The sequence below is a fragment of the Culex quinquefasciatus genome, chromosome 2, assembly GCF_015732765.1.
Source record: "Culex quinquefasciatus strain JHB chromosome 2, VPISU_Cqui_1.0_pri_paternal, whole genome shotgun sequence".
Lineage (NCBI taxonomy): Eukaryota > Metazoa > Arthropoda > Insecta > Diptera > Culicidae > Culex > Culex quinquefasciatus.
In genome coordinates this window covers 212,042,595-212,054,686 of record NC_051862.1, presented here as the reverse complement: position 1 = coordinate 212,054,686, position 12,092 = coordinate 212,042,595, and the positions used below count along the sequence as shown (strand labels likewise).

At 32.5% G+C, this 12,092-nt stretch overlaps 1 protein-coding gene across 1 annotated transcript; it reads left to right on the top strand.

The window, feature by feature from the left end:
* The first annotated feature begins 3,988 nt into the window (after positions 1–3,988).
* On the top strand, positions 3,989–11,140 carry LOC6047235 (circadian clock-controlled protein daywake). The gene is made up of 4 exons (XM_038256968.1): positions 3,989–4,362; positions 6,092–6,329; positions 6,399–6,532; positions 10,619–11,140. The coding sequence occupies exons 1-4, from the start codon at positions 4,281–4,283 to the stop codon at positions 10,990–10,992; spliced, it is 828 nt and encodes a 275-aa protein (XP_038112896.1). The 5' UTR covers positions 3,989–4,280; the 3' UTR covers positions 10,993–11,140.
* Positions 11,141–12,092: the final 952 nt, after the last annotated feature.

Genomic DNA, 12,092 nt, shown 5'->3' with positions numbered 1-12,092 from the left:
AGCAACTAATTAAGTTTATTTTGTTCATATTTTGTTGTTTCAAATTAATGTGTTTTTTTTTGTATTTCGACATGCAACGATTTAATTAGTTGTTAATTCTTTAAATGGTTGAAAAAAAAAATTAATTATAAATGAAATTCAAAAATGGATGTTCACACTTATATAACCAAAAATAAACAACAACTTTTTTTTAAATTTGATTTCTGAAATATTGAATTAGGATAAGAACTAAGAATATACCCAGAAATGTCTAGAATGAGGTGGGATTCGAATTCGTAATTTTCAACAAAAAAAAACATTTTTGCAAATTACAAATGAGTTTCCATAAATTTTGATTGGTTTTTTTTTCGCATTTTTTGAATAGAATTTCATACAATTTATCAAATTATTTTTTAATATTTTATATAATTTGTTATTAAATTTGTTCTTTTGAAAAATGTGTAGCTTTTCCTGTTTTTCTACTTTGTTTACAATTTTTTCTTTTTATCATTGTTAGTTTCTTTCGTAAGATTAAAAAAATAGTTTTTTTTGTAAATTTTTCATTTTGCAGAGACATTTACAAATCGATTTTTCACAATAGAAGCAGTGTTCAAAGTATTCGTATAATTATCGCGTACTCGTTTACATAATCACGAGCACGCACGCACAGATTGCACACTGTTTGGAATTGTAAATGATATCCCGTATGTGGGCATTAAAAACGTATAAGCTTAGTGCTAATGATCTGTAATGATAAGTTGTCAGCTGACTCATTGAACGACTTGGAGGAGATTTTTCAATGGGAAAACCCCTTCAAATTACGGGAAGATATTTAAATTTGGGGTGAATTTCATACAAAAACTAAAAATCGGACAGAGATGTTTGAAAAATTAAGTAAACAATTCAATTAAAAGCAGGCTATGATTAAATTGTTCAAATTGGGATGAGAAAACACACGAGATGAATATCTGAACTAGGAAAGTAGAATAATAGAATTAAGATTCAAAACAACATCCCTAATCAAAGTAGGCGCTCCAGTTTCACTGCGAGTAATGACGTAGGTTGACGTCGTCGTCGTCGGTTGCTTCGATATCGGATTAAGTTCTGAAACTTTACTGTCGACTGTGGAATATGTAAAGAAGGTGATTTTAATCGTGGGACCGTATTTATAATCAACAAACCCCGATTAACCACTTTCAATTGTGGGGAGCTGATTCACACACACACTCGCACACGGTTGATTAAGGGTTTTTATCTCAATTATTGATTGTGCCAGTTCGTACGTATGTCTGTAATTAGTCGAAACAATTTTGATGATCTTTCGTTTCGATAGTTGGCGCTGTTTGAATCTTGATTTGCATACTGTTTTTAGGTTTCAGTGAGTTTCTATTAGTGAAAATTTAAATTTTTATTATATTAGGGTAAAGGAAACTATTTTTGAAAAGAAATGTTTTAAATATTTTTGTATATTTAGTTACTCTTCAAAAAATTAAATTTAACAGTTGTTAAAAATAAAGTCATGTTGAAAATAAGTTGATAACCTGTCCGTGTAATGAAGTGCAAATCGAGCTACACAATATCGGTGATTTACATCGCTTTCTTAACGGTCGTGGGAACATTCCGGATTCCGGTTTGGATCATCACGCGCTAGCACCCTTATTTTCTACCATGATTTCTAAATTGATAAACCATTCATGACTCAATGACGTTAATTCCGGAGACAGATTGTTGACCCATGTTGACTATAATATGACAGTGAGGAAGAAAATTAATGCGCTTAACTTGGCCTGGTGATTGATTAGATGTATTAACTAAACATTTTATTTAAATTGCAACAATCTGTAGGATTCATGAAAGTCGTACTTACTTACTTTTTACTTTTTGCTTTTTACTTTTTACTTTTTACTTTTTACTTTTTACTTTTTACTTTTTACTTTTTACTTTTTACTTTTTACTTTTTACTTTTTACTTTTTACTTTTTACTTTTTACTTTTTACTTTTTACTTTTTACTTTTTACTTTTTACTTTTTACTTTTTACTTTTACTTTTTACTTTTACTTTTACTTTTTACTTTTACTTTTACTTTTTACTTTTTACTTTTACTTTTTACTTTTAACTTTTTTAACTTTTAACTTTTAACTTTTAACTTTTAACTTTTAACTTTTAACTTTTAACTTTTAACTTTTTACTTTTACTTTTTACTTTTACTTTTTACTTTTTACTTTTACTTTTACTTTTACTTTTTACTTTTACTTTTTACTTTTACTTTTTACTTTTTACTTTTACTTTTTACTTTTTACTTTTTACTTTTTACTTTTACTTTTTACTTTTTACTTTTTACTTTTACTTTTTACTTTTTACTTTTTACTTTTACTTTTACTTTTTACTTTTTACTTTTACTTTTACTTTTTACTTTTTACTTTTTACTTTTACTTTTTACTTTTTACTTTTACTTTTTACTTTTACTTTACTTTTACTTTTTACTTTTACTTTTTACTTTTACTTTTTACTTTTTACTTTTACTTTTTACTTTTTACTTTTACTTTTTACTTTTACTTTTACTTTTTACTTTTACTTTTACTTTTACTTTTACTTTTTACTTTTTACTTTACTTTTACTTTTTACTTTTACTTTTTACTTTTACTTTACTTTTACTTTTTACTTTTACTTTTTACTTTTACTTTTTACTTTTACTTTTTACTTTTACTTTTACTTTTTACTTTTACTTTTACTTTTACTTTTACTTTTACTTTTACTTTACTTTTACTTTTTACTTTTACTTTTACTTTTACTTTTTACTTTTTACTTTTACTTTTACTTTTACTTTTTACTTTTTACTTTTACTTTTTACTTTTACTTTTACTTTTACTTTTTACTTTTACTTTTTACTTTTTACTTTTTACTTTTTACTTTTACTTTTTACTTTTACTTTTACTTTTTACTTTTACTTTTTACTTTTACTTTACTTTTACTTTTTACTTTTTACTTTTACTTTTTACTTTTTACTTTTACTTTTACTTTTTACTTTTACTTTTACTTTTTACTTTTTACTTTTTACTTTTTACTTTTTACTTTTACTTTTTACTTTTTACTTTACTTTTACTTTTACTTTACTTTACTTTTACTTTACTTTTACTTTTACTTTTTACTTTTACTTTTTACTTTTACTTTTTACTTTTTACTTTTTACTTTTACTTTTTACTTTTTACTTTTACTTTTACTTTTACTTTTTACTTTTACTTTTTACTTTTACTTTACTTTTTACTTTTTACTTTTTACTTTTACTTTACTTTTACTTTTTACTTTTTACTTTTTACTTTACTTTTTACTTTTACTTTTTACTTTTTACTTTTACTTTTTACTTTTTACTTTTACTTTTTACTTTTTACTTTTTACTTTTTACTTTTTACTTTTTACTTTTACTTTTACTTTTACTTTTACTTTTTACTTTTTACTTTTACTTTTTACTTTTTACTTTTACTTTTACTTTTTTACTTTTACTTTTTACTTTTACTTTACTTTTACTTTTACTTTTTACTTTTTACTTTTACTTTTTACTTTTACTTTTTACTTTTTACTTTTACTTTTACTTTTTACTTTTACTTTTTACTTTTACTTTTACTTTTACTTTTACTTTTTACTTTTACTTTTTACTTTTTACTTTTTACTTTTTACTTTTTACTTTTACTTTTTACTTTTTACTTTTTACTTTTACTTTTTCTTTTCAGCAAACATGGATATAAGTTAAAACTTGTAGTTGTGACGTACCTATCTTCCCTCCCTTGGGCAGCCCCAATTGATCTCTGAATGCAACACACGCGGGATGGATCTCAGAGCCCCAAGTGAAATTGAATGGGGATGTTCCTTCCCTTGCGGTCGCGATCATACCTGGGAGACCCAATATCAGCGTGCAACATCAGCCTGCCAGCCTCAACAAAAAAACAACGCCGCCGGGAGTGAACAATAAAAGTCACACTGAAGTCAGCTTATAAATAGTTCCGCGTTGGGCCCGAACCCGGTCAGTCAGAATCAGCATTTGTGTAAGCGAAAAACGGCCTGGACTCGGCATCCCGTCCGTGGCTGGCACCCAGGCCAACAGTAGGCTTTGACCTAAAGCTAGTACAAAAGAGACAAACGCCTACTTGGATCCTTCAAACGAACTTGGATTAGTAGCCACGTGGAACGGCGCGGAGTGGAATTTATTAACAAAGTGCTGTATAACTTGTAATTAGAAAGTACAAAACTCTCAAAACTTCAGGGAGTGCTCCAGAACGGAAAAGAGCTTCAGTCAGAGCACAACAATGAGTCCAGTCCAGTCATCAGTGATACTAACTAGTGTGATAGTTTTAAGTTCTTTGGTTAGCGTGGCGTACAGTGCTTTGCGTAAGTTTGATATGTTATTTAACTATAATTTTGAAATTGTGATTTCGTTAACCTTCTGCATTTCTAACCTCTAGTCGGATTTCAATCTAAATAATCACCAACAATCAAAATTTCTAGCATTTTTAGGATCTTTAAATATCATTTCATTAGAAAGAAGAATTCTTAATTTTTTCACTTGTTTTGAAATGTCACATCCAATTGTTTAACAAAAGTTGTAATATATTAGAGATAATATTTTTAAAAAAAATTCAAGACAGTATTTTCAAAAAATTTAAATCAAGACTAACATTTAAAGTGGGCGTAACATTGAATGTTTAGCCCGTATTCATACCTACAACTTTGCCGAAGACACCAAATCGATCAAAAAATTCCTTCAAAAGATACAGATTTTTGAATATTCAGATCTCATTTTTGTATGGACAGCTGCCAAATTTGTATGGAAAATTATATGGACAAACTATTGATGCAAAATGGCTTCTTTGGGCATACCGAAGGCACCAAAAAAGTTTCAGCCGGATTAAAAAATACAAAAATTAAAATTAAAGAAAAAAAAAAACCGATTCCGTAGAGAACTGCTCAACTAAAAAAAACTCTTGTAAAATGTTGATAAAGTGCACCGTTTTATTCTCAAATCCATGTTTGTGGTGAACGATTTGGAACCTTTTTTAAATTTTTAATATAGTGTCAATTATTGTTCATACCTTTCTACCTTGATTTTTTTTTTCAATTATCTGGCCTTGCAAAGCATGGGTAACACTTTTCAGTGCTTTAAATGTTCGTACTTGCACTTTTGAAATGTTGGTCGTGATTTTGCAATTCAGAAAATATTTATCGAAAAATGCTGAGGAAATTTCTCAGTGGTTTCAATATTTATCATTTTATTTAAGCATTCAATCAAAAAATGGATATGACTCAAAAACGGTGCAATTTTTTAAGCATTTTTTCGGGACAATCGAAAACTCATTAAAAAAATCATAACAAGGCTGTAGTGAAAAAGACGCTTTGGCTCTACAAACATTTATCAAAAAATGTAAAAATACATTGGGGTAAAGTTTGATTTTTTTCGGTTATTCGGATTTCGGAAAAAACAATGTGAAACTAAAAAGGAACCTGATTTTCGAACAATTTCATGGTATTTTGGTTTGGACAGGCCCCAAATTTTTATGGAGTATCCAGTGTTTGAAACACTTTCATCAATAAAAAATAAAAACAAAAATCGATTTGTGAAAAGGTTGCCAACTGAAAAAAATCAGTAAAATCCTTATCTTATCTTTTTTTTTCATAAAGAATTAAAACAGATTTTCAATCAAATGAATTGATGTTTCAATCAAAATTTGAATTGATGTTTATAATTTTATTTTACATGTTTTGTCGAACTTCTCAAAACGCTAGAAAAGTAAAATGCAAAGTTAGAAAAAAAAAACACAATTCAGCAGCGTTGTTCTCGCAGCATACTCGTGGCTGAAATGATGACCGTGTGAAAAAACCAACTCAGTTACTAATAACACTTTTTTCTCTCTCTCTATGCGCTACAATTTCAAGTTCATGGTCGGGGAGGCCCACTAAGCTAGACGAATGTTTTAAGTTGGCGAAGTTGGAATTTGTTTTTGTTTTTTTTCTAGATATTATTTTTCTAGTGTAATTGACCATTTAAATTTTTTTATCGATTTTGTTCACACCCTTTTCTAAAACCAGTCAAAAATAAAACGTTTCTTATAACATTTTCCAGCCAGCCAGTTCAAATTGTGCTCCCGCAATGACCCCAAGGTGGAGCAGTGCATCATCAGCGCGGTGGACCACATCCGCAAGAACCTGGCCGAGGGCGATTTCGGCGAGGGCTTCGACGTGCCCAAGCTGGAGCCGCTGTACGTGGAGCAGATGAAGATGCAGCGGGGTCAGGACTTTCAGGCGGTTTTCAACAAGGTGAACGTTTACGGCGCCAGCACGTTCAAAATCGATCGGTTGCAGTGAGTGGAGGGAGTTTTAGGGGTTGATTTTTGAGATTGGTTGTCAAAAAGTAAAATTTGTCATTTTAGGTCTAAACCATCGAATTTATCTTTTGACCTGGTCACGAGCATACCGAAGCTTAACTTTACGGGAAAATATTCGCTGAAAATGAAACTGCTGTTCTTGGAATTGCAAGGAAAGGGAGACATCAAGGGGATGTTGAGTAAGTACTTTTGAGTGAATTAAGATATAAACGAAATACGAAGTGGATGTTCATAACTTGATTGTGCTATTTTAGTGCCCTATACAATCATGCCCCGGTTTTGCACGCCTCGGTTTTGCACTGCCCCGGTTAAGCACGGCCCAAACCGTAATGAAAAATCATGCAAACTTCAAAAAATTATAGTGTTTTGGAATTGGGCTGATGTCAGCTAGCCATTTGCACTTAAAATTACACAAAAATACTTATCAAATATAAAATGATCGGGATTTTTTCATACATCTCAAATGTAATTTTTTCAAAACGCTATATTTATTTACAAAACTAGGTATTTTCGAAAAAACTCAAACTTCCTGTTTTTTATAATATCAGTATTAAATGTTCGGGATTTTTTCATAAATTTCGAATGTCTTCGCAACATTTTTTGAAATCGCTAAAATTTTTCACAAAACTACGTTTTTTTTTTGAAAAAAAAAAACAAACTCAATGTTACAGTTTTTTTACAATATTAGTAAATTCCGAATAAAATAACATTATTTTTGAAAATACTCAAAATTTTCACAAAGCTACGTTTTCAATTTTTTTCAAAATTCAATTTTAAAATTTGTTACATTCGAAATGTTTGATAAAAATCCAATAATTTGATACCCATATTGTGAAAAATTTAAATTTTGGGTATTTTTTCAAAATACGAAGTTTTGTAAAAAAAAAATGAGTATTTTCAAAACATTGTATAATAACTTTCGAACGTATTACAAAATCCCGATGGTATGATATCCATATTGTAAAAAACTTTCAATTTGAGTTTTTTTTCGAAAATACGTAGTTTTGTGATATTTTTGAGTATTTTGAAAAAAATATGACTTCCGATATGCATGAAAAAAATTCGATCATTTGGTACCCATATTGTGAAAAACTGAAATTTTGAGTATTTTTTTTTTCGAAAATACGTAGTTTTGTGATATTTTTGCAATTCATGAAATTATTCCGATCATTTGATATCCATATTGTTAAAAATTGAAATTTGGAGTATTTTTTCGAAAATACGTACTTTTGTGGAAATTTTGAGTGTTTTCATAGTTTTTTTTTTACATACATTACATGTATTGTTATTATTCATACATTACATGTATGGAAAAATCCCGTTCATTTGATACCCATATAGAAATAACTGAAATTTTGAGTATTTTTTCAAAAATGCGTAGTTTTGTAAAAATAGTATTTAAAAAAATGGTTTCGCATTTTAAATGTATGAAAAAAACAAACTTAATCCACCTATGTGGTTGATGCCTTCCTCACTTTATACCAACAATGTGTAATATTGGTTTGGACACATATTTCAGCTATTTTTTTTAGGTCCAGAAAAATAAGTACACAGATTTTTTTTTTCGATGCCACTATCCACTGCGACCAGGAATTAGATCTATTGCGGACTTGCAATTCTATTTATAGAATCACAAAGGCTTCTTCTGTTATTAGGCAGATGGGACACGCACACACGCTATTGTTGAGCGAGTGTGTCGAGCGATCCACTGCCGTAACTCGCCGCCGAAGAGGTTTGAATGTTTTTCAATCCTCTTTGGCTCCTTTCCACTCTGTACTGTCCAAATGTATCGCTAGAACCGAAGTGCACATTTTACGTTTACTTATACCCAGCTTGCCCTTGAATTCTGGTTTCTGAAAAACTCGTCCCTTCAAAGCACTTTTTGCGATCGGGCCGTGGAGCTCTGCAGGGCAATTATACAGAGAACAGTTGGTCCTTATACATGTGAAGAGTACAGGGGAAAGGATGTGCCGAGCCATGTGGGTTTGAAACCACGACCTTCCGCTCATAAAGCGAAACCTGTAACCATAAGACCACAGGAGCTCGGCACAGATACAATTTAAGTTGTCATAACTCGAGACAGGGTTGCCAGATTTTCAATTATGTGGACTCCTTGGAAAGGTCTCTCGATTACCTAACCAATGATGGGTCGGATGATGAATCCGGACATCTTTTGCATGCATTTAAGTAAGATCCGGCTTCAAAAAAGTACATAAATATCACTTAAGTGGTCATAACTCGAGACAGGGTTGCCAGATCTTCAATGTTGTGGACTCGTCGGAAAGGTCTCTTGATAAACTAACCAATGATGGGTCGGATGATGGATCCGGACATCGTTTACATGCATTTAAGTGAGATCCGGCTTCAAAAAAGTACATAAATATCACTTAAGTGGTCATAACTCGAGACAGGGTTGCCAGATCTTCAATGTTGTCGACTCGTTGGAAAGGTCTCTTGATTACCTAACCAACGATGGGTCGGATGATGGTTCCGGACATCGTTTACATGCATTTAAGTGAGATCCGGCTTCAAAAAAGTACATAAATATCACTTAAGTGGTCATAACTCGAGACAGGGTTGCCAGATCTTCGATGTTGTGGACTCGTTGGAAAGGTCTCTTGATAACCTAATCAACGATGGGTCGGATAATGGATCCGGACATCGTTTACATGCATTTAAGTGAGATCCGGCTTCAAAAAAGTACATAAATATCACTTAAGTGGTCATAACTCGAGACAAAGTAGCCAGATCTTCAATGTTGTCGACTCGTTGGAAAGGTATCTTGATTACCTAACCAACGATGGGTCGGATGATGGATCCGGACATCGTTTACATACATTTAAGTGAGATCCGGCTTCAAAAAAGTACATAAATATCACTTAAGTGGTCATAACTCGAGACAGGGTTGCCAGATCTTCAATGTTGTGGACTCGTTGGAAAGGTCTCTTGATTACCTAACCAACGATGGGTCGGATGATGGATCCGGACATCGTTTACATGCATATAATTGAGATCCGGATATATGTGAAAACACATTTTTATACATAACTTTTGAACTACTTATCGAAACATCAAACAATTCAATAGCGATGTATGGGACCCTAAACCAAGTCGAATGCAACTGGTTCGATCAAAATCGGTTCAGCCAGTGCTGAGAAAACTTGGCAAGATTTTTGAACACATACATACACACACATACACACACACAGACATTTGTTCAGTTTTCGATTCTGAGTCGATATGTATATATGAAGGTGGGTATTCGAGCTTTTTATAAAAAGTTCATTTTTAGAGCAGGATTATAGCCTTACCTCAGTGAGGAAGGCAAAATACAGGATCATTTGATACTCATATTGCAAAAACAATTATTTGAGGTTTTTTTTTCAAAGTTAAAATTGCATTTTCAAAATACAGGAAAAATACGTATTTTTGTGAAAATTTTCATAATGGCGATGGATAGCTGTCACCATCCCGATAGCCAAAATCCCATAAGCTCTGTGCATCAGTTATGCACGCCTCGGTTGACTGTACCTCAGGTTTAGTGCCCTTATAGATTCCATACAAATTGCCATATTAAGTTCAAAGGTGAAATCTTTAAGGGCACTAAATCTAAGGTATAGGGCACTAAATAGCACTAAATGAGCAGCAAAATCAAACTGATGACATTTGTAACACTGACCTACAAAAATTGACAAGAATGATTGCGCAGGCTCAACTCGAGGGGACACATGAAGTTTGGGGTCCCCAGAAATACGTACACTTTAAATTTTCCAAAAATATTCGGCCAGGGCCGAATGGTTTTCCTCCAACGTCATTTCCATTTGGCACTGTCTAAATATTTTTGAAAAATTCAAATTGTACGTATTTCTGGAGACCCCAAACTTCATGCTTCATGAACAACATGAAATAGTAGTTTGAAAATGGCTTGAAATGAATTTACAAAATAAAAATGCATATTTTTTCAAAAGATTAAAACTGCATCGTTCTCTGTTTCTGTCTACTGCAAGTAGGTATTTATTTTCTCGTTGCATTCTGCAATTTTCAACGAAAGTACAATATTAGCATGTTTGTTAGCGTGTCAAATTTCACACTACACGTCGTTCCATGTGAGATCATCTGCCTTTTACTTTTTGTTTATCCTAATAACAGGTTGTTTACTGACAATTAGTCTCATGAAGTCAACTTTAAAAATGACAAATATTGATATGTTCATGTATTTTTTAAATTTATTGATGAGTTTTTTGCGATTTTTATATTTATTCCAGCCAATACAAAGCTGTCTATTAAAATCCGTGGCTATACGGAGACCAACAAGTCCGCCGCCAACGGAACCGCTACCAACGGAACCGCCACAAACGGAACCGCCACAAACGGAACGGACAGCAAGCAGTACGTGCGGTTCAACCGGCTCGGCATTCGGTTGAAGATCGAGGGCGGTAGGTTCCAGCTGGACAATCTGTTCAACGGCGATCCGGTGCTGGGCCAGGTCGGCAATCAGGTCATCAACGACAATTCGCGGCTGTTTTTGGACGAGCTGATTCCGGGGCTGGAGCGGAACCTGAGTCGGTTGTTCACGGAGATTGTTAACAACTTGCTCAGGACGGCCACGATTGATGAGATGTTTCCCGAGAAGGTCTGATGAAGAGGATTTTGGAGAAGTTGATGGGGGTGGTCCCAGTTGGACTAGGACCGCTGGAGAGTGTCTTACGCTTGCATGTTTAATTGTGATTTATGTTGTATTTGTCTACGTACAATTTATGAAAAAGTAAATTTTGTGCAATTTTTTAGCTGTTGTTTTGATTTCAAATACACGTTTATCTCATTATCATTAGTTAGTGGCTCCACCTGATATTTGTCACGTACAACAGCTCCCATAAAATCTCCATGTCATTATAAAGGAAAATCTACTAAGTAATAAATTACCCTTCTCGCTGGGACTAGATCAGAAACATAATAATTATCTGTCTCCTTAGGAGACAAGTTGTTCCAGAGAAGTTACTTAATCCCCGGAGAACCGGTTCCACGTGGCTGGCGCTTTATTGACAGCCGGCTACCGTGACCAGACAGAGGGATTTCCCCGTTTTTTATGTTTTCAACTCTCTTCAAAACACATTCCTTAAACAATCACGTGATTCCTGTCGTGTTTCCAAGTGGCGATGACTAGTCAGGTTTAAATTCTCTCATTTGGAACAGTTTTAAGTATATCTGTTCAGCAATAAGGAACCATCATCTTGAGAAATCTAAAAATTATGTATAGAATTCATTCTAGTCGAGTTTCGCGCAAAAAATGGTAATTTCCAGAATCCACTTACACAACTTTTGCATAAAGAGGGGGCTCATCCATTTGACAGAATCGGCACGTTCTGGTTAAATTCCTATAGCAAATCATTTTAATCGGGAAGGAGGACCGACCGACATGACTTGAATCGCTCGCAGCCGACAAAAATTCTAATGCAATTTCGACCAGTTAGTAGAGCAAAGTAGAAGAAGAAGAAGAAGGTAGAGAAACACCTGAGCAAAGAGTTAGTTAAGCCAGCCACGCGGTGTTGAGCGATATGTTAATGTGAGAATTTAAAATAGATTCATGAATGAACGGCTGGTTCCGTAGCTAATGTGATTTACTGAGTTTATTTTTTGAAATTATAATGAAATTGTTCAAGTGTGAATGTTTTGCAAAGATTGTAGGTAAATAACTAATATGAATTCGGTTTCTTAACGTTTGCAATTTTGTTACTCAAT

Excerpts from the sequence above, each read along its gene's own strand:
- LOC6047235 (XM_038256968.1), top strand. The coding sequence starts at position 4,281 with ATGAGTCCAGTCCAGTCATCAGTGATACTAACTAGTGTGATAGTTTTA. Across the intron at positions 4,363-6,091 it reads CGTGGCGTACAGTGCTTTGC|CCAGCCAGTTCAAATTGTGC; the intron begins GTAAGTTTGATA and ends AACATTTTCCAG. Across the intron at positions 6,533-10,618 it reads AGACATCAAGGGGATGTTGA|CCAATACAAAGCTGTCTATT; the intron begins GTAAGTACTTTT and ends TATTTATTCCAG.